Raw genomic sequence first — 22,019 nt, forward strand, 5'->3', positions numbered from 1 at the left:
TGAATTTTCACTGAGAGTTTGACACCTGCTTCAGGTCCAGTCTGGGTTGCTGTATGAAGTTCTGTGAAGTTATTTTGAAATAAAGAATGACTTGTTTTCAAAAAACTCCAAGGTCCCCTTTTGACAGGAGGGAGATTGTGAGACTTTGATACAGAACGTGCAGGCATTGCTCAGCATCACAGTGGAAATCAATCAGCTCGTTGTGCTGCTTCTGCTTTTTACCCTTCTCTTTCCCAGATGAGGCAAATCTCAGCAGAGTTTTTCTGTTGGCCAGTAGAGGGAGGCTTTGTGCCCTTTTCCTAAGACGTTGGGGCAATAGAATTGAAGCATTTTAATACAATTTAAAATCCTTTACTGCCTGTGGAGCTGTGGAGCCTCCTTTCTGTGACAGGGCCTGGGGACCACTGATGGAGATCAGAAGTGATAGGGCTCCACTTCCACTCTGTCCATAATCTCCCGGGTGACAGAGCCTTCCTTGTAAAATGAATGAAATTCAAGCTTGTTTTAATTACCCCCCGTGATGATTCAGTAATGACAATCAGCACCAGTTTCTCTTAATCACTGACCTGCTATTTAGAGTCTACCTGGACTTCAGCAAGGCCTTTGACACCGTCTCCCACAGGATTCTCCTGAAAAAGTTGTCAGGCCACAGCTTGGACAGGGGCATCTGTGCTGGGTCAGGAACTGGCTGGAACGGGCCCAGAGAGTGGTGCTGAACGGGGCTGCATCAAAATGGCGGCCGTGGTGTCCCCCAGGGATCAGTGTTGGGCCCAGTGCTGTTTAATATCTTTAGTGAGGATTTAGATGAGGGGATTGAGTCCATCAGCAGCAAATTTGCAGATGACACCAAGTTGGGGGGAGTTTGGATCAGCTGGAAGGCAGGAGGGCTCTGCAGAGGGACCTGGAGAGACTGGAGAGTTGGGCTGATCCCAACGGGATGAGGTTCAACATTCCAAGTGCTGGGTCCTGCACTTTGGCCACAACAACCCCATGGGGAGCTCCAGGCTGGGCACAGAGTGGCAGAAAGGGAGCTGGGAGTCTGGATTGCCAGGAAGCTGAAGAGGAGCCAGCAGTGTGCCCAGGTGGCCAAGAAGGCCAATGGCATCCTGGGCTGGCTCAGGAACAGCGTGGCCAGCAGGTCCAGGGAAGGGATTCTGCCCCTGTGCTCAGCCCTGGGGAGGCCACAGCTTGAGTCCTGTGTCCAGTTCTGGGCCCCTCAGCTCAGGAAGGAGATTGAGGTGCTGGAGCAGGTCCAGAGAAGAGCAAGGAGGCTGGGAAGGGATCCAGCACAAGTCCTGTGAGGAAGGGCTGAGGGAGCTGGGGGTGTTGAGGCTGGAGAAGAGGAGGCTCAGGGGAGACCTCATCACTCTCTACAACTCCCTGAAAGGAGGTTGGAGCCGGGGGGGGTTGGGCTCTTTTCCCAGGCAACTCTCAGCAAGACAAGAGGGCACAAGAGGTCTCAAGTTGTGCCAGGGGAGGTTTAGGTTGGACATTAGAAAGAATTTCTTTCTGGAGAGGGTGCTCAGCCATTGGAATGGGCTGCCCAGGGAAGGGGTGGATTCTCCATCCCTGGAGATATTTCAAAAGAGCCTGGATGTGGCACTCAGTGCCATGGGCTGGGAACCACGGGGGGAGTGGAGCAAGGCTTGGACTTGATGAGCTCTGAGGTCCCTTCCAACCCAGCCAGTTCTATGATTCTGTGATACTGATGTGCCATTTTTAGAAGAGACATGAACGGAGGCACCAACTCAGTCCTTTCTGAGCCTGTGCTTTGTATAAATAAATATCCCAAATTCCTTTAAAGCATTCTTCTGGGGAAGCAGCTGAAAAATGTATGCTCTTTTCTTTGGGTCTGTGTATTCTGGAAAAAAGTTGCTGGGGGTGTTTTGGTTTTATTTTACAACAGTGAAGAATGGGCCCTGGTTTTGCAGTCCTGTCATTACCCCTTCTCTTTCTACCTTGTTACTGAACTGCTTCCCCCCAGAAAAACCTCACCCATGAAGGGTCTCTTGCTTAATTTATTCCCTGAAAGGCTAAATTTCCATTTTTTTGTCTGGTTTTGAATTACTGATCTTTTTTAGTTCAGAACAGAAGATTGTCTTATGAATCTTACCCTTACCAATTTGTTGGTTTTTAACTTGCTCTGCTTAATGTATAAAACTTTCTAGGAGGTTTTCATGGTCCAGTGTGCTTTTAATGTGGAAAGAGAGCACAGCCAAGCCTCGTTTCCTTGGAGAAAAATGCAGAAGTATTTCCTTTACTAAACCAAACAGGAGGAGAGCACCTGGCTGGATCTGTGAGCCTTTGTTCCTGTGTGGGCTTACACAGCACCTGCAATACATCATCCTGGGACTTCTCCCTTCTGTAGAAGCCAAGGTCAGCACAAGGGGCAGGGGGCCACAGTGGAGCTGGGTGGTGACACAGGAGGGAACTGTGGTCCTTGAAACCTCAGAGGAATGTGTTCTGCAGCTGTTTACCTCTGTGCTTTGACAGCTTTGTTCTGAGCGAGATAAAATACTTCTTTTTCTCCTGTAGCTATTGACTGAGCTGAAATCTGAGTGTGACTGTGGGGCTGTCCCCTGCCAGCCACCATTCACTTGAGGAAGGTTTGCACAGTGTCTGGATGTGTCCACGCTCTCCACCTAAAGATGGGAGCCAGAGACACGGTGCTGGTGTCACAGAACTCATCCCTGTGGAGAGACAGGGGGTACACTGTGCTTTGGTTGTTGATGTATTTTGTCTTCAAGTTGTTTTTGTGCTAAGTTGCACCAGAGAACAAGCAGTATTTTCCATCTTAACCAACACCTGAAAATCCTCTTCTGAACAAAGCTGCTTGCACTGGAACGTGTTGGCATGTTGAGGCGTGCAGAAGGGAATGTTGGATTCCCTTGGTGAAGCCAGCATATCCCAGCTATAGCATTAGGGGAACCCAGATGTCAGCAGTGCTGGGGTGAGGCACAGAGAGAGATACTTACAGGAATCTGTTGTTTTGCTGTGTTACATGAAAAATAATTAAGAAATTCTGTATCCTTTCTGACTCCGTGGCCAGTGGCCGCGTTCCTGTTGGCATTTGGTGGCACAGCAAGCAGGGATTGGGGACAACAGGAAGGGACTCTGGTGAAATTATGGAACTTTCTCCTCTTTCCACATCACTATGGGCTGCCTGACAGTTGCTGGTGTTTCCTTTCTTGTACTATTTAAATTTAGTAAGGACTATTATTGTTAAATGTTATTATGAACTGACATGTAATATTTGCACTTCTTCCAAAGTTGTGAGTGTGTGCTGTTGAAAGAAGCCCCTTCCACTTCAGAGAGAAATACAGCCCAGGGAGAGTCTGTAACAGGAATACCACTCCTCTTCCCAGAACAGAGCCTCATGTTCACTCTTGTTTATGCAGGATGAGGCAGTAAGTGTAAAGAAACCCAGCAAACAAAATGTATTGCCTTGAAAAGATGAATGGTGAGTAATACTCAGTGAGCTGTCAGACTGTGGTTTTAAGGAGCTGTGGTATCTGCATGGGGTTTTAGTGTGATTGAAGCAAAGGATTGAGCTGGAAGTGACAAATGTGGGTCTTTGGAGCTATACAGAAATTTTTTGCTAAGTAATTGGATCTTGAAACTCTGGGGAGAAAGCCCCTGTGGTTTTGTTCCGTGGGGTTCACCATAGAAACCAGTCCATTGTGAAGAAGACCTGTGTCAGGAGAACACAAATGTGTCTTAAGGAGGTAAGTGTCTGCTTCCTGCACTGATGGTGCTATTTGGTTTGCTCCTTACCATCTTCACTTGGATTTGAGTAGTGGCTCATAAAATGGGTCGTGTGGCTGCTGCTGTCCCTGGAAGCACCGAGGTGACAGGCACCAAGGCAAGGTTTGGGTTCTCTGTGACATTTTTTATCACTGCCTCCCCAAGTGCTTTACATGGTGACACTTCTGTGTCTGCTCAGAGTTTATTTCTCCTCCAGAGCAAGGTGAGGTGAGCTGCTGGTTGTAGATGTGTTTGCTGCCCTTTCTTTCCCTGTTTCCTCTCCCAGCCACCTCGAATAAGCAACTCAGAGAAATTGCATCTGTTCAGGAGTCTCGAGCTCTGCTCTGACTCCCAGCTCAAAGCACCAAGAAACCAAAGATGCAGCAGAGCTGCAGAGACCCAAATGCCTGCCTGGTTCTGGTCTGCCACTTTCTGGTGTTATGTTTGTACCCAGATGAAGAAGCTGAGGTGCAGGACAGGGGGAAATGTCTTCTGCACAGCAGTCCAACAAGCATAAACCATTAATTGAGGCTAGACCAAGGGCTTCTGATTTCCAGTGGGAGCAGTGTCAGGTCCCAGACAGGGGTCAGACCTGTTTCCTAAGTGTGAGTTGTGCATGAAAAATGCAAACAGGGACTGGGGTCACATGCTTCTTCCCCACACATTAGTGGGAAATGCAGAATAAAGCCAAGTACAGGTTAAAGGCAAGAATTCCTTCTCAGTCTGATGCTTTCAATCCTATTCCTGAGCAGACAAAACCACTTTTTGGGACTTTGGGCTGTATGTGCTTGGGATTTATCTCAGAAAGTGCCTGGGAGACCTTTGGGCATTGAAGTTCTCCAGAAGTCTGGATGTTTTCTCAAAGCTTTGGAGATCTGGTTGAGCCAGGAGCCCGGCAGGACCTGATCAGGTTCTGTCTCCATGAAACCACTCAGCTGCAAAATTGCTCCCAGGTCTCACTATCTGATTAATTAATTAATCAATCATATGATATATCTATCTGCTGTATCATCCCTGCATTGCATGTAAATGACAGTTTTGTTTTAAAAATGCTATTCCATTTCTGAAATGAATCACTTCAGATCCAGATACTGAAGTAACTCCACCTACTGCAAGTGCAACCATTGAACCAAATGGTTTGTTGTACTTTTCCTTTAAGGAGCTCTGCTACATAATCACAGCACATTAAACAGAGCAGGTTTTATTTTGGGTGATATATTAGTTTAAAATCTCAGCATTTAGGATTTCTGGATGGAATGGGTTTTATATATCCCAGCACTGTCAAGCCACACAACTGTACCAGGGACAAGAACGGGTTTTTCAGACGGCATCAGCCGTCCTCTCAGCTCCGTGTCCCTTCCCACTCTGTGCCGGCTCTACCTTGGGATGATTTCCCACCTCAGAGCCGGGCTGGAGCAGCCGCTTTGCTTCTCAAACCGCACAACCGAGCCGCTTCCACCTCAGACCCCTCTGCGCCTATTTTTTTTTTTTTTTTTTCGCCCCCTTTTTCAGCCCCTCCGGCAGGCGGGTGGCTGCGGGGCCCAGCCGGGGCTCTGCCGGGCCGGGGAGGCGGTGCCGGGGGCCGGCTTGGGCGGTTCCGGAGACCCACCTGCGGCTGGGCGGGCTGAGCCGGGATCCCGGTACCGGCTCCGGGCTGCCGGTGGCTCCCTCCGGGCTGGCTGGGAAGGAGCGGGACGGCGGCGGCTCGTCCGGGAACAGGGGGTGAGGGGGACCCCGCTTTCCGCCTCCTTTGCGGGACATCGGGGGTGGTGATGAGGTCCTGAAGCTGCAGCATCCTCCCGTGAGTAGCCCGGGCATTGGGGGGGCGGGGGGGGGAAAGAAGCTTGGAGGAGGGCTGGGTATTGTATTTTGAATTGATAGGAATTTTGTTTTTCTGCTCTGCGTTGCTTTCTGCTGTCAGCGAGGTGGCTGTGAATGGGGCTTTCAGTGGGGTTACTCCGGGTTTAGGGGCAAATGGTTTGTACAGACCGCAGGGAATGTGCCCGTGTGCAGCAAAGTTCCTTATCGGGAACTCGAAACCAGCAGGGAGCAGAGGTCCTCCGAAGGTTTTCTGCTCAACTGCTGCTTTAGCTGTTGCTTCGTTAATTAGAAACCTTGAATGTAAAGGAACTGGAACTGATCTGGCAAGTTGTTTCCTCCCCAGAGAGAAGTTTGTACCTCTACTGAAAGATTCTCCTCTTCCTGGGGATGTGCTGAATCTCTTGTCCTGACTTCACTCAACCCCAGCACCACAAATGAGATTTGCTGGTGGTTTGGTTTTTGGTTGGGTTTTTTTTTGGTTTTGGTTTTGTCACTTTGTTTGTTGTTGTTTTCTTTATTGGTTTTTTTTTCGTTTTGTTTTAACTCTGCTGAGCGGTGTGATGGGAAGGGCTGGCAGACTAATATTTAACAGGAAAAAAAAAAAACAACCTTGGAGCGTTGTGTTCCAGTTTGCTGAGTGTCTCCAGCACAGAACAGAACTCGCCTGCTCTCAGTACTTGGCAAGAGGCTGAAGTTGCTGACAGATTTGAGCTGTGATTTCTGTTTTTTCATGGTAATTAATGCACTTAATGCCCCGGGAAGTCCTTGCTAAAGGAGGCATAGCAGTTTGTAAGCGATTTTCGCTAATGGGATCCATCAGGGAGCGTTTGGGGCAGCAGGGTTTGGTTTGGTGATTGGTGAGGAGCAGACAAAGGCAGTGACAGTGACTTCATGGCTCTGGGACAGGGGCTGTCTGACAGGTCACCAGGCTGTGCATGCCAAGTTTGAACAGTTCTGGAGGATCAGGTGTGAAGTATTGCACAGCCCCTGAGTCTGCCTCCACAGTGCTCTTAGAAGAGGGGAAGGTGCCTCCTGGATTCAACAAATTTATATCTGAGTGCTTGAAAAATCTCACACTGCTTTTTTTTAATTTTTTTTCCTGCTCTCTGCAAACTGAAAGGAGCTGCATTTCTGTATTGCTCACAGAATTCTCTGTATTTTTGAAGAGAGAAAAAACCTGAAGGTTAAGAAACTTGTGGAGGTTCTTACAGCAGTATTGGGATTTGTGTCCCAATAATAATAAGCTGTGAATAAACAGCTTGAATTGCAGGAGATCCAGCCCAGTAGCTGGGGAGCCCATTGTACCCCACATTGAGCTGCAGGCAGAGGACAACAGTCCCAAAACTCCAACCCACAACTGGCAGTAGATTTGGCTCCCTTGGGGGCAGTTATTCAGGAGGGTTTCCAGTCCAGCCTTGCTCCTATCTGGCTGCTGCTGCTGAAAGTGTGACTTTTATTAGTTACACTGAATTCTTCTTCTAACTTTATGGCACTGAACAGTGAATTGGTCAGGATTTAGTGAACAAGGGAGCTGGAGAAGCCTGTGAGTGATATGCCAAGCACCTACAGTGGGCTCTAATCTACAGCTGCTGTGCTCATTGGGATAAATCCATGAATGCTGAGCACCCATGCAGGGTGCTGGCATCTGCCCAAAGCAGTCCCTGCTCTTTGGGATGGCACCTCGTGTGCTGGGTGCTCGTGTGCTGGGTGCTCGTGTGCTGGGATCAGTGTTGTGGAAGAGCAGCTGTGCTGGGAGGGGGTTTGGTTGGGGGCTGGTGAGTGAGACTTGAGCTGCCCTGTTCTTGGTTATGTAGGAGAATCAAAAAAAATGTGGTGGGGATGATTGTGCTGCCTTTCTTGAGTGAGAAGAATTGGGAAATGCAGCCAAAATCTATGGTGTTTGCTGAGCTTCTTGCAGGGAGAGATGATCAGAGGCATGAATGGAGATCACAGATAAGGAAAGCAAGAAAAAAAAGCTGCTGGGATGTCTGAGTCACCCAGTTTCCCACTGCCATACATAGCTTAATGTTTTCCCAACCACCCCTATGGAGCAACAAAATTCTAACCTCATTTCAACGGGGCCTGGAGTCAGGATGCTTTGGATGGAGACAGCCCCTGGCCCAAACACACACCTGGAGTCATCCCACCTAACATCAGCACTTAACTGCTCCTCTTGCAGAGAAGGTGCTTTAGGGTAGGATTTGGCAGTGCTCAGGCTGAGGAGGGTGGAATAACCCCAGCACAGCAGCACTGGGGACCTTGGGCTGCCTCTCCCTGCAGAGCTGAACCACCAGCTGAGCCACCAGCAGCTTCAGAGCAAAACAGAAAACCCAAATAATGACCTGGAAAGATGAAGTTCCCTATTTATTTCTCAATAAGTCTCAAAACTCTCGACCTGGCAAATGTCTTTAGAGAAGCCAAAAGCTCCAGCAGAAAGGAGCTGTGCAGATTTGAGCACTGGGGTTTGGGCAGAGAAATTGTCAGAAATTCTCTGACGTGGAAGGCAGCTCAGGGGGCCTGTCCTGGGTCATCATCCTGTGAGCTCTGGGTGCTTGTTCCATGGGATTCCCTTCCTCCCATGGGATTGCTCCTGGCATCTCCTGCCCTTGGGTAAGTGACTGTTCCCCAGGCAATGGAGGCTTCTGAGAACAGAAGGGATTGGCCAGGGAGGCTCCAGCCTGACAATAAATGGCAGCTCCAGCAAGGTGCAGAGCCTGGTTATCATTTCTGCAAAACCACTGCTGAGTCTGCAACATTTTGGGTTTTTTTTTTTTTTCTTTAATTCTCTTTAATTTAATTGGTTGGAGAGCAGCCAGGCAGAAAGGGAGCTGGGAGTCTGGATTGCCAGGAAGCTGAAGAGGAGGCAGCAGTGTGCCCAGGTGGCCAAGAAGGCCAATGGCATCCTGGGCTGTATCAGAAACAGCGTCACCAGCAGGTCCAAGGAGGTGATTCTGCCCCTGTGCTCAGCCCTGGTAAGGCCACAGCTTGAGTCCTGTGTTCAGTTCTGGGCCCCTCAGTTCAAGAAGGATATTGAGGTGCTGGAGCAGGTCCAAAGGAGGCAACTGGGCTGGTGAAGGGACTCGAACACAGATCCTATGAGGAGAGGCTGAGGGAGCTGGGGGTGTTGAGGCTGGAGAAGAGGAGGCTCAGGGGAGACCTCATCACTCTCTCCAACTCCCTGAAAGGAGGTTGGAGCCAGGGGGGGGTTGGGCTCTTTTCCCAGGCAACTCTCAGCAAGACAAGAGGCCATGGTCTTAAATTGTGCCGGGGGAAGTTCAGGTTGGACATTAGAAAGAATTTTTTCACGGAAAGGGTGATCAGACATTGGAACGGGCTGCCTGGGGAGGTGGTGGACTCGTCGTCCCTGGAGACATTTAAAAAGCAACTCGATGTGGCACTCAGTGCCATGGTCTGGTGACTGAGGCAGTAGTTGTTCAAGGGTTGGACTCGATGATCTCTGAGGTCCCTTCCAACCCAGCCTATTCTATGATTCTATGATTCTATGATTCTAATTTAATTTGAAAAGCTGCAGACAATTTTCCAGAGGTATTGCTGCCCTGCAGTAACAGCTTTTTCTAGAGCTTCACATGCACAAAGCAGGGGGGAATTTCTGCTGCATGGAGAGCAGCAGGATGTCCTCAAGGGTGAGATGCTTTGTTTGTGTGTGTGTTTGTGTGGTTTATTTGCCCATATCCCCTCAATTTACCACCAACATGCCATTTGCTGGGACTTCTTTAAACACTGGACACAAATTATCAGGTGGTGTGATCTGAGGGATGCACGAGATGATGCCACTGGTGGCTGCCAGATTCCAGCCAAGGGTTCAGCTCAGATGAATTTTCTTGCTTTCCACCTGAGTGCACATGTTGGTGGTTTCTAAAATTTGTCACCTTGACTCTCAGTCACCCTCCTTCCTGAGCCATTCCTGCCTTGAGATTCATACAGGTGCCTGGAGGCATTTGTCTTCTTTCTGAATCTTTTTTTTTTTTTTTTTGGATAATATTTAACTGCTAATTACACATCCTTCCCTCCTGTGCCCCCCACCTCCCAGGAACACACAGGGTGTGAGGGACCTTACTGGTGTGTAGTGGATTAGAGCCACCTTAGAGTCCAAAGTCTGGACTGGGTGGTGTTTGGGATGCCCAGGTGGGCTCTGGGCTGCTCCACCTGCCACAAGAATTGTGATGTTTTCAATGTGTGAAAATCCACCAGCAGGTGGATTTTCTTCCCCCATTGCTGTGGTGAATCATGTGATCCACCAGCCTGCATTTTTCATTCCCAAATCAGAAGTTAAATGTGTTGCCAGGCACTGGTGGGAGCTGCTGCTCAGAAACCTGGTTCTGCTAAAATCCCTGTGCATGGGAGAGGGCTTCCAGCTCCTGCTGAATCCAGATGAGCTGGGACTCAGCCTCAGGCTTAGTTCTGGGCTCTGAATTGGTTGTCCCTCATGTAGACTTTCCCAGCTGAATTGTGTGCCTGAGAACTGCCTCTAGCACATACACAGCATTCCTGGGGATTCGTTAGGAAATGGGAAAAAAAAAAATTAAAAAAAAAAAAAATTTAGAAATGGGGAAAAAAAATCGAATTTTGGGAAATTTTGGGGGGCTTGAGGAGGTTTGGGGAGGTTTGGGGGAGGGGGAGGGTTAGGGTTATGGTACCTCTGTGCCAACTTGCTGCAAAATGTAATAACAGAAGTGCATCCAATCCCTTCCAGAAAGTGTGGGATATATCCCAGGTGTGCAGCCATATTCATGCAGAGTCAGAAAAAGCTTTCCTGATTGCAGGGACAAAAGAAGAGGGATTCCTGACACAGCCAGAAGAGCACCTCATGAACATGGAAATCAGTGTCCTCAGTCTCTGTGTTATTTTGCTCGAAGTCCTGAGACGTGGTTCTGTGTGGCTGGAAAGTAAGGAATCCTTTCTCAAAAAAAAAAAAAAAAAAAAAAAAAAAAAATAGACCAGTGTATCCCATCTTTCCCACTCTGTTATATGAAGGTGGATCCCATGAGACTTCTTGTTTGCCAGCTCTTGATTACACCCCTCAGAGCTGGTTAATTTAGCATCTTGTGTGTGTACACACATAAGTTAAAAACACAGAGTAAGAGCCTACTAATAATAATTTTAAAAATAATTTTTAAAAAATAATTTTCATTTTAAAATTTTAAAAATAATTTAGCCTACTAGTAAAAATTTTAATAATTTTAAAAATTTTTTACTAATAATAATTTTAAAGAGCCTACTAATAATAATTTAATGACAACCTTTTAAAAGAAAACCTCTAGCATTTCTTTTAGAAATAAGCTGCAGAATTGCTCCCAGGTCTCACTATCTGATGAATTAATTAATCAATCATATGATATATCTATCTTCTGTATCATCCCTGCATTGCATGTAAATGACAGTTTTGTTTTAAAAATGCTATTCCATTTCTGAAATGAATCACTTCAGATCCAGATATTGAAGTAACTCCACCTACTGCAAGTGCAACCATTGAACCAAATGGTTTGTTGTACTTTTCCTTTAAGGAGCTTTTGCACATTAAACAGAGCAGGTTTTATTTTGGGTGATATATTAGTTTAAAATCTCAGCATTTAGGATTTCTGGATGGAATGGGTTTTATATATCCCAGTTTCCACAGGTCTGCCTGGAAACTTAGACAAGCAGTGAAGAAATCCCAGCCAGAGCTAGTGGGAAGCTCTAAATGACACATCCAATATTTGTTAGAAAAAGAGGGGGATTTGGGGTGCTTGAAAAAATTAAAAAATCAACAACAGGCACCTGAGCTTAACCTGACAGACTCACTGAATCATTCTGGAAGAGGAGGGGAGGTTATGTTGGAGCAGTGCAAGCTTTGAGCTGCAGGAATTTCAACAGTGTGGTAGTGGCATGGTGGCTTTTTCCATTTAAGTTGACATCCTGATTCTGACATAAACCTAAAAAGTATCTAAACAAGTCCTCTGATCCAAGTGAGCCTTAGATCCTGGCCTGTAACCAGTGGGAAAATACCTCCAGCTTGTTTTGTTTCCATATCCTGTCTTGTCAGCATGGACAGTCCTACCCTGAAGGATCTGGAGTGGTTTTTATGATGTGAATGCACTTTGCTGAACATGGTGCAGTTACTTATTCCCATGAATAAGTGCATTCACACAGAGGGAGATGAGAAACGTGTGTGGCCCAGAATTTTAAGGCAGAAAATTGGGAAATCTGCAGTTCACAGTCCGGTTTAGACATTGCTTCTGGGCAAGTCAACAACAAAATCTCTCTGGTTCAAATTTCCAGGCAGGGCTTTCGAAACGAGGACATTTCTTTCTGGGGACCTGTCTGCACTTCCTCATCTCTTGTCATCTGTGTGAGCTGAGGGGTTTTAGCCCCTCTCAATAAGCCACGCAGGTAGAATTTTATTTTTTTTTTTACTTGGTGCTGCTACTGTGCTGAGCTGCCTGTATTTTGTGTAACTCTGTCTTGGCAAGGAAATGAAATGCTTTTAGTATGTATTTTAACAACAGTGAAACCTGGAGAGCTTGTGCCAGAACCTGAGACAAATGCTTATATAAAGGTGCTGGTTTGACAGCAGGACACAGGCTCCATACAGAGCAGGGTTGTTTTCCTGAGTCCACGTTTCTGCCTTCGCTCCCGCCAGCCCCGTTTGGCCTTGGGGTTTCTTTTTTATTTTTTTTTTTTTTTTTTCCTTCTTCCTCCCTCTTTAGAGCCTCACAGGGTAAATTCAGGCACATCCAGGTCTCACTGAAGCACATTGTGTTTTTATGACTTTCTGAAATTACAGCTTGCCTCAACCCCCTGGTGACGTTCCTGCTTCTCATGGCTCATGAAGCTGCTGGAAGGTGAGGGTGGGAGCCTGAGGCTGTTTGGGTGGAAGGTGGATGGTTTGCCAGTTCACAAAGAGCTGAAGCTGAGTTTGTGACTTAAATATAACCCTGCTGCCAGGCTGTGCTATGAAAGCCTCGACTGATTCTCTTCTGCTGCTTGAAAACAGCAATGAAAGGTGCAGGTCCCAACCACTTGGTGTTTGCTGTGCTTAACAAGGCAAAGCTCAGTGCAAAGAGAGGGGAGGTCAGGCTGCTTGGCTGGAGGCAGGAGTGGAGCAGAAACATTCCTCCTCTTCCTCCTGGGATTGCTTGCAAGCCAGGTTCTTGAGTCTTGTCACTTTTAGGGAGAAACTCTAGACTTAGGATTAACTTCTCCCTTGGATGGGAGTTAGTTTGCTGCTCAGGGTGATGTGGGCTGAGATGCTTTGAGCTGAGGCTGCAACAGGCACATCTCAGCACTGAGCTCCTTGGGAGGGTGGAGGTGGACAGTAGCTGGCTCCTCAGTCCCTGCTTTTGCAAGAGAAAGGGTGGTGATGGGTCTTGAATGTGGAATTCTTGCAGGAAAGAATGAATCTGAAGTTCAATCAACTGCCAGGACAACCACATCTCACCTGGTAGGAAGATCTTCCCCCCTTACTTAGTAGGATCTGTCTCTTGGGCTTCTTGGATGACATCTTGGCATTTATTTCCTGGAATTAATGCTTTATTTCTCTGAGGAGCTGCATCTCCTTGTACAGCTCCAGCACCCTGGTAGTGTTAATGTAAGTTCAGCCCTCAGTGGCCTTTTGATCATATAAGACTGTTCTGGGAAAAAATCACCTGGTTTTCAGCCTGTGTTTTGCCACAATATAAAATGAAAATATTATCTGTGCAGCAGTGCAGCTGACAGGATTAATTAATTCTCTAATTGAGCCTCTGGGTCAACATGTTACTACTGGAGAAACAATAGCTGCCTGTGTCTAGTTTAAAGCCTGCAGCACAGCTTGATGCAAAGACCACCTTTTTTTCTGGGTGGCAAAGCACTGGATCTGTGTGTCTTCTTAACCAGCACCTGCTTTCCCTGGCAGGGAGTTGGCTCTCCAAGTCCAGCTCTCCTGGAAAAACTCAAACAAACCCTTCTGTTCCCTGTTGCCCCTCTCCTGTAATTGCCAGGTGCTGCAGGAGCTGCTTGACAGATGAGCTCTGATCCCCAGCTCGCTGGAAATGAGCTTCAGCTCCAACGGGGCAGCATGGTTGGATAAAAAGGGGCATTGCTACCACTTGCCAAAACAACCTGTATGCTCTATCTGCCAAGGTGTTTGAAATGGAAACCTGCCCAAAGCTTAACTTGGTGGAAACATGTCTAGCCCCATCACAGGGGGAAGAAAAAGTAACCAGCAGTGTTGGGCCCCCACCCCCAGGCTCAAGAACTGTGGGTGAATTTGTGGCTCTCAAAACCCCCGGGGCAGGTGTGTGTGCAGAGTGTGTGTCATAAAGAAAGAATGTCCTGTGATTGCTGTATCAAAGTCCAGCTCTTCTCCCCTCCTATACAGCTTTTTAGTGAGCACTCTTGATTTTCCAAATTTTTTTTCTAAAGAGTAGGATCCATAGAATCACAGAATTGGCTGGGTTGGAAGGGACCTCAGAGCTCATCAAGTCCAACCCTTGCTCCACTCCCCCCGTGGTTCCCAGCCCATGGCACTGAGTGCCACATCCAGGCTCTTTGGAAATATCTCCAGGGATGGAGAATCCACCCCTTCCCTGGGCAGCCCATTCCAATGCCTGATCACCCTCTCCAGAAAGAAATTCTTTCTAATGTCCAACCTAAACCTCCCCTGGCACAACTTGAGACCTCTTGTGCCCTCTTGTCTTGCTGAGAGTTGCCTGGGAAAAGAGCCCAACCCCCCCCTGGCTCCAACCTCCTTTCAGGGAGTTGGAGAGAGTGATGAGGTCTCCCCTGAGCCTCCTCTTCTCCAGCCTCAACACCCCCAGCTCCCTCAGCCCTTCCTCACAGGACTTGTGCTGGATCCCTTCCCAGCCTCCTTGCTCTTCTCTGGACCTGCTCCAGCACCTCAATCTCCTTCCTGAGCTGAGGGGCCCAGAACTGGACACAGGACTCAAGCTGTGGCCTCCCCAGGGCTGAGCACAGGGGCAGCCTGCAATGCCCCATGGTAGATTCCCCTGGATTTTGCTGTGTCCCAAAGGTTTGGTCAGGTGTAACCCTGCTGCTTCCCAGGGGAAGAATGGAGCAGAGGTTTGGTGTAGGGAAAGCAGCAGAACCAAGGACTTGGTGCAGAACCAAGGACTCCCACCCCAGCCTGAGAGACAAAACCTGCACCTCTTCACTTGCTACACAATGCAGGAAAAACAAAGAAGAGATCTGATGGATTTTTAAAACTGCAGCTTAGATTGTTACACCCTCTTGGTAAAGTAAGCCTTCTGTAAATAGGCAGTTTCACTGAAAACAATAAAAATATTTTGGTTCTAGGTGACTCATGTTCATCATTAGCAAGGTGGTTTGAACCAGATGGAGGTTAGTAGGTATGAATATTACATAGCTTAATATTGAAATTATTCAGCCTTTTTTATTTGGGGTTTTTCTTTTAGTAGCCAGGCAAGGAGAAAAACACTCCTGTAAATCTGGAATTTGTCCTCTCCAAGCCAGGAGCACAAGGTACAAGTCAGATGTGGCTTTTTCTGAGCCATGTCCATAGTCAAAATACCTGCTCAGCTTCCCCTGAGTGTGTCCCTCCAGCCTCTGGTTGTCCACTGTAGGATTTTCATCAACGTAGTTTCAAATGGATTTATGGGGGAAGGGATGGTGACAGTGCCAGATCCCAACTTTGGTGCCTCTCACATGTTCCTCCAAGGCTTGTGTAAATCATGTGTCTGTGCTATACAATAAGGCTGAGCAAACCCTAAAGACAAAATATTTCTGTCAGCATGGAAAGATCTATAACTCCAGTTGATCATGTTGCTGAATTAATTTGGCCCCAGCTAAACAAAGGAATCATTCAGTCGGAGGAGAATGACCCAGTTACAGATTCAAGACAGAGTTATTTTTGTTTTTCTAAAGAAAAAAAAAAAAAAACCAAAAACCTCCAACCTTCTTAACTTAAGAGGATCAAAGTATTTGATGAATCGACCTGGCAATTCTGATCCTTCACAGTGACTCTTTCCCTTCCTGCTGGTTTCTAATCTCTCATTTCTCATCCATCCACTCGTGGAGCCTCCCAAGCACACACCAGGTGTTGACTCAGCTCCTGGCCTCCCCACCCCAAAACAGCACCCTGCCTGCCAAGAGCCATCAGAGCTTTGTCCTCCTGGCCTCCCAAAGCTGTACCCTGCCACTAGATGTGTTTTATTTATGTGGTGGATGCTGCTTTGCAGAAACTTGGAGGAAAACTTAAATAAGGGGGGCAGGGAAGGGAGGCTGCATTTCACATTTCCAATTGTTTTTATTACTAATTGATTTCTATCCACTCAATATTTTGATCCCAATGGAGCATAACAGAGTAGAGCAAAGCTCTCCCTGGTGATACCGGACAACAGATAAAATGGGAAACTCAATTCCCATATCAGGTGTTGAAGAATAATTTAATTTTCAATGGGTAGTTGGAGGGTATTAGCTCTCTGAAGGCAGGAGCTGAAATGGTTTCAGAGGTTGGTTTGAAGTGGCATTCACACCCTTCTAGGACTGAAGGAGTCTTTTAATGGCTAAGGTTACTGGTCACATTTAGAAAACATTTGGAAAACTCTCATAAAATCAGTAAACATACAGGCAGCTCTTTCTAGGTCTCCAATTTTGCCCCAACCAAACTGCAGGGCCCAGCATTTTTTCAGCTATTCCCTTGCAGTTCCAGTAACAGACCTGAAATGACACTGGGATGAGCGAGGAGCTGCTCTGAGCTTTCTGTCAGTCCCATTGCAGTGTTTTTTCTGTCACTGGATCACTGGTGTTTGTCATGGAATTCTGGAGTTTCAGGTTAGGAGGTTAAGTTTTTTCTTTCTCCATGTTAGATGAATGAAGCTACTTTAAATTCTATTGTATAAATGAGATTTTAAACCTTTCTGTGTTGACTTTTCCTTAAATGCATATTTCACACACACTTGCTCAGTGATCTGAATCTCCACCTGAAATGATAATCTAAAATCCTAAAGCATTTTAAAATATATATTTATTCTAAACTTCTATACCAGCAGTAATATATAGGTAACAGTGCATTATTGTCTTTATATCTTATTTTTTGCCATTAATACTGAGCAGCATGTGTTGTAAGGCAAATTATTCTGGATTAGATTGTAGCAAAATTTCCACTGACTTCAGCAGGGCCAGATTTTCACCCCTGTGAGGTACCCCCATTCACTGAGTCTCTACTTTGGTAGCTCAGAATCTTTAACTATCCCTGTCAAATTTGGGTTAATATTTTATGAACTCATTCTTCTTTTTCCCTCCTGTAGCTGAATCAAGATGACGACAGCCACACCACCCATCAATAACACTCAGTTCTCAGTAAATGTGACCACAAAGTCTCAAGAACAAAGTCTCTATCAAAGTAAGAACAGTACTGGGGTGGTGGCTTTTTTTTTTTTTAAAGTGGACATTGAACTTTGCAAACTTCAAACACTACAATGGCAGCTTTGCAAATAAGATTATTTTTTTTTTCCTTTCTGCTTTCCTGCTAGGTTCTGGAGCAATAGTTGCTGCCATTGTAGTAGGAGTCATTATTATTTTTACAGTGGTTCTGCTTGCATTGAAAACATATAACAGGTATGTGGCAAAGTTCTGTTCTTCATTAAGACAAGGCAAAATAAATTAAAATCCCTGGTAGGTGCACTCTCACCTAACAGACCATTTCAGTGCTTGTTGCTGAAGATTTCCAGGAGAATCCAAACTATGATGTGCTTGATTGAAGTGTCCTGAATCTCACCATCAGTGTTCTGTGATTGAATTGCTAGGAAGCTGAGAGAGGTTCTTGCTGGAGGATGGAAACTCCTTTTAGGGATCCCTGTGTGCATCAAGGCTGACAGAGAGGAGCCTGAGCTCCCATTTTTCAGGGCATTGAGTTAGACTTAGAAGCTCTAGAAGCAATGCTCCACCATTTGGTATTTTTGGGATGAAATCCTGGCTAGTATTGATGGTTCAGTAGCTTTATGATGTAAACTGCCTCCAGAGGAACCTTCCCAATACTTGCCATGGGAAAAAGACCCCCAGAGGTGTCAGCAGCCTTGGTGACAATTCCAACCTTTCCCTTTTGCAGACGCATGAGAGTGAAGAGGGAGCTGGAACCCAAAGCCACCAAACCAGCAATGCCTCCTGCTCTGGGACAGAACAGCACCAGCCTGTCCCAGCATCCCACAGTGACTTTCATCCCTGTGGATATCCACATGCAGAACAGATAACTGGGAACACCCAGCCTCCCTGTGGAATTCTTATTTTCATGGCCCTGGGAGACCTCAGCCAAGCGATGCTGCAGGTGGATGATGTCTGTAGATGGTTAATTCCCACCCCCCATCCTGCTTTCCCAATTTGGGAAGAAAAAGGAAAGGTCTGGACAGTTGTCATACGACTGAAGGAAGCATGCAAATCATCAGAAGCCTCTTTCAGAGCTTGGGGTGTGGAGAGGCCAAATAAATCAGGGCCATTTGTTGGAAGAAAAGATGCACGCTCAGATTTCGTGGAGTTTTTGCTGACTCTGAGAGTTTGGGCTTTTTCTGGTTGACAATGACTGATGAGAGACTGGAAGAAAAATTTGGACATGCAAGCTGCAGCTCAGGCTGAACCTGGGTTTGTTATGAGTTATGTGAAACACGTTTGTAGTCCTTTTTCTACATGATGGATAGTACAGGAAGTATCAAAATTGTATTTATCTTTACCCATCTTTTGTGTTTCTAATGCCACAAACGTATGTTTTGAGATAAAAAAAAAAAGTTCCTTTTTATTTTCAAGTATTTTAAAAATCCTTCTGTAAACTTGCTAACCTGTCCACTTCCAAATGAACTCAGTATCTGAGGGTTTTCACTCTCATCTCAAGAAGGGCTTTAGGTTCATTACTGGGGTTGTGTTGGAATGCCTCATCCTCCACAAAACCTGTGAAATTCTTTAATTGAAAAACAGAGCATCCAAAGGGACTGTAAAGCTTTATAGAGCCACTTTTGTGCTTTTCACATCCTGAAATGCTCTGTTCTCTAATGCAGATGAGGCTTCAAGTATTTTTAGAGATTTTTTTTTATTCTAGAAACTAAAAGTGATGTTGTTTTGGAAGCCTGATGCTGGTGGGTGCACAGTAATGCAACAAAGAAATTCCCAAGGGTATTCACAGCCCACTGGGAGCAAACCCAGGGCAGCAGTGTCAGGCATCCAGCAGCAGACTGCCTCAGACACATGAATCAAAGCAGCCCTGAGCACACTGTCTGCCAGCACAGACAGGGAGGAAGAAACCGAGGAGTTAAACTCTTGTTTTTACTACCTGAGCATCTGGGAAGCAGCTCCACTCTTTCTCACACAGGTCTGGAAATCCATGGAAGTTCTCACGTGGATGTCCGGGCAGAGCCGTCTGGATTGGTTGTGTCTGCTCTGAGGCACTGCCAGGGCTTCGCTGCGGCCATCAGAGGGCTCCAACCAGTTTGTAAAGCAGCCCAACTGGAAGTAAAGTTGTTGTAACTGCTCTGTGGGACCTCCAGGGAGAAGAGTTACTCTTTGTCTGACGGAACTGAGCACAGATGTGAAGGTTTTTGCTCTGCTTCTCCCCAGTACTGCCACCAAGTCCCAGCCTTAAACCAAGCCCTCCCAAAACAGCACTGTTCCCAGAGTAAACTGGTGAGGCACTGGGGGGAGAAGTTGATCTAATTTTTTTTCCCCAAGGTAATTTTTACTAGCTGGTATTTTTGTGCTGTAACTAAATTCAATTACTTTGTGATTATTTCTTTTTTTTTTTTTTTTTTTTTTTTTTTTTGGTCTGAAACTGGAGCGCAGTTTGAATTCCAAACTAAATATTAAGACAGCTGTTTGTGAAGTTTCTAAATCTTGTTGTAAATATTTTGCTTGTCCTAGTTGGTGGTTGGGGTTTTTTGGGGGGAGGTTTTTTTTGTTTGTTTGTGGGGTTTTTTTGTGGCAGGAATAACAGATATAATAATTCATAAAGGACTGCAGGTGCCATTTTTTCAATTTTTTTGTCTAAAAATGTAAAGGAATTGTCTTCCTGTTCTTATCTCTGGACAGCTAGGGATGTTTTCTGAGCATGTTCCACTGCCTCAAAATCAAGATCTTTAGAAAAGATAAACCCCATCTTGCTGTTCTTTTTAAACATTACCAGCCAGACCTGCTCCTACCAAACCTTCTTCACTTTCTGAAATTCAAAACAATGTTCATTTTCTTTCACTGCAGCAGAATAAGCAATTGTGGCTTGGTAGAACACTGGTATTGGCAGGAGATTTGCTGCCTTGACCACAGCAGCTTTGCTCAGCCTGAAAAATTCAAAGTGTGCTGTTTTACCAGTGAAATCTGCCTGATGTTGGCACAGCCTGGGAGGCCCCACTGAGCCATTCTGACTCCAGTCAGCAAAATCCAGAGCTTATGCTGACCAAGCAAAATCACCTTCTTGAGGGAAAAAAAAAAAAAAACCCAACAAAAACCAAAGCACTTTAATTCCACTACTCAACCACTGTCAGGCTTATTTAATTTGCTGTGTATTTAACAGTTTTCCAGGAATAGTCCCATGCTGTCCTTGCTCTCTAACAATAGCTGCTTCAGTGTTTATTGGACCTGACCTGCACTCAGCTTCCCCTTTCAACCCCCCAGTTTTGGAAAAAGCTCTCCTTTAGCTGCCTTTGTGGGCAGGGACTTGCTATCAGGTAAAACCTGCTGGTTAAAAAAACCCTAACACCTGATACTGCAAATTATTAAAGAAATCCCTGACCCTTTGGAAAGAAAAAGCAATCTTACAGCATTGACTGATTGATGCAGATTCATTAGTGATGATCCATGAAGCTCTACAAATCAATACCAAGCTGAACCCTCAGTGGCACAGTGCCCCAGAGCACCATTCTGCTCCCTAAAAGTTTCTTCTACAGCATACTCAATATTTCTTCTGCAGTGGGCCTTCCAAGAATTAGGTTTTTTTTTCTTGTTCCTTGCCTTCTTACTGCAGGTTATCTTCGACATTGGCAAATACCTTAGGAAAACGTTTGGGTTTTCACTCTCGGTGAGTCCTGTTTGCCCAGAACTTCTGCGAGGCACCTTTCACCCCTCCTGGATTCCTCACCCACTTTATTTCATCACAGCCCGTAGCTCCACCTAGTGTCCTCCTCCATCTCGCAGGCTGCAGCTCGGGTGTTTCTCCTGCCGACAAAGCCATGAAGCAATTCCAAGTTTAGTGGCCAATTTCACTGCATTTCAGGAACTACCTGCCCTGTCCTCCTTGCTCTCACTTCACGGTGCCAGGGTGTTCAGCAGTTGAGCTGCAGGCGATCCCAGGTGTGGCTGTGCAAAATGCTGAGGTACAATTGCTGTAAGGCTAAGGAGGTAAAACGTACAGAAGATTCTGTCAGGCTTTTCCTGAGTCCCATTATCTATTTATTTTCCAAAAAGACAAAAAAACATCTGTCTCTCATGTGTGATGCCTACTAATGACTGGTGAGAAAACAGGAAGCTGCTGCTGTGCTTTAAGTATAATCTAATTTTACTTAAAGGAACCCAGTATTTCCTTTTAAAAGTACATGAGTTTATTTGGATAAAACCCAGGGCTGTTACTTTAGCTAAATTCATACTAACCCAAGTGAATTGTGACCTTACTCTTCCTTCCTCTCCCATCTTTCAGCCAGTACTGTGCCCCTCCTCAGAGTTTTCCTTGCACAGGAGACACCAAAATGTGGCTTGGTCTGCTGGAGACTGCTCAGCACAGTTTGCAGTAACAAAACACAACCCCCTGCACCCAGTGCCAGGGAGGTGCAGAACCAGGGGTGCTCAGCAGGCACCACGGAGCCGAGAGGCCACAGGCAGGGGTCTAGGCTGGCAGCACAGCCCCTCAGAGGCTGCTGGGGTGGGGCAGAGCTCCCAGCATCTTCTGGGGGCCCTCATCAACCAAGGGCCAGGGATTCAAACCAGGAAACCCCCGAGATGGGGTGAGGAGGCAGTAATGGAAGGGAGTGAAGCTGGGAAGGGGCTGAGGCGCTGAGGGGATGACGGGAATGAAGAGATCATAGAACTGGCTGGGTTAGAAGGGACCTCAGAGCTCATCAAGTCCAACCCTTGCTCCACTCCCCCCGTGGTTCCCAGCCCATGGCACTGAGTGCCACATCCAGGCTCTTTTGAAATATCTCCAGGGATGGAGAATCCACCCCTTCCCTGGGCAGCCCATTCCAAGGTCTGATCACCCTCTCCCTAAAGAAATTCTTTCTCATGTCCAACCTAAACCTCCCCTGGCACAACTTGAGACCTCTTGTGCCCTCTTGTCTTGCTGAGAGTTGCCTGGGAAAAGAGCCCAACCCCCCCCTGGCTCCAACCTCCTTTCAGGGAGTTGGAGAGAGTGATGAGGTCTCCCCTGAGCCTCCTCTTCTCCAGCCTCAACACCCCCAGCTCCCTCAGCCCTTCCTCACAGGACTTGTGCTGGATCCCTTCACCAGCCCAGTTGCCTCCTTTGAACCTGC

General features: G+C 46.5%; 1 protein-coding gene and 1 long non-coding RNA gene across 5 annotated transcripts; both read left to right on the forward strand.

Annotated features, from left to right (window-relative positions):
* Positions 1-751: 751 nt before the first annotated feature.
* LOC139807162 (uncharacterized) lies at positions 752-20,193 on the forward strand. Its single transcript, XR_011730483.1, has 2 exons — positions 752-1,699; positions 18,984-20,193. It is a non-coding gene; the product is annotated as an uncharacterized lncRNA (long non-coding RNA).
* On the forward strand, positions 3,128-20,193 carry NCMAP (non-compact myelin associated protein). 4 transcript variants are annotated; one of them, XM_071767750.1, is made up of 4 exons: positions 3,128-3,460; positions 16,833-16,927; positions 17,058-17,142; positions 17,633-20,193. In XM_071767750.1, the coding sequence occupies exons 2-4, from the start codon at positions 16,843-16,845 to the stop codon at positions 17,772-17,774; spliced, it is 312 nt and encodes a 103-aa protein (XP_071623851.1). In that variant the 5' UTR covers positions 3,128-3,460; positions 16,833-16,842; the 3' UTR covers positions 17,775-20,193. The 4 variants fall into 4 exon arrangements, with proteins under 4 accessions (XP_071623851.1, XP_071623852.1, XP_071623849.1 ...); XM_071767751.1 differs by lacking the exon at positions 3,128-3,460 and adding an exon at positions 3,752-3,967; XM_071767748.1 differs by lacking the exon at positions 3,128-3,460 and adding an exon at positions 5,176-5,545.
* Positions 20,194-22,019: the final 1,826 nt, after the last annotated feature.

The sequence above is a fragment of the Heliangelus exortis genome, chromosome 24, assembly GCF_036169615.1.
Source record: "Heliangelus exortis chromosome 24, bHelExo1.hap1, whole genome shotgun sequence".
In the NCBI taxonomy this organism is placed as follows: domain Eukaryota; kingdom Metazoa; phylum Chordata; class Aves; order Apodiformes; family Trochilidae; genus Heliangelus; species Heliangelus exortis.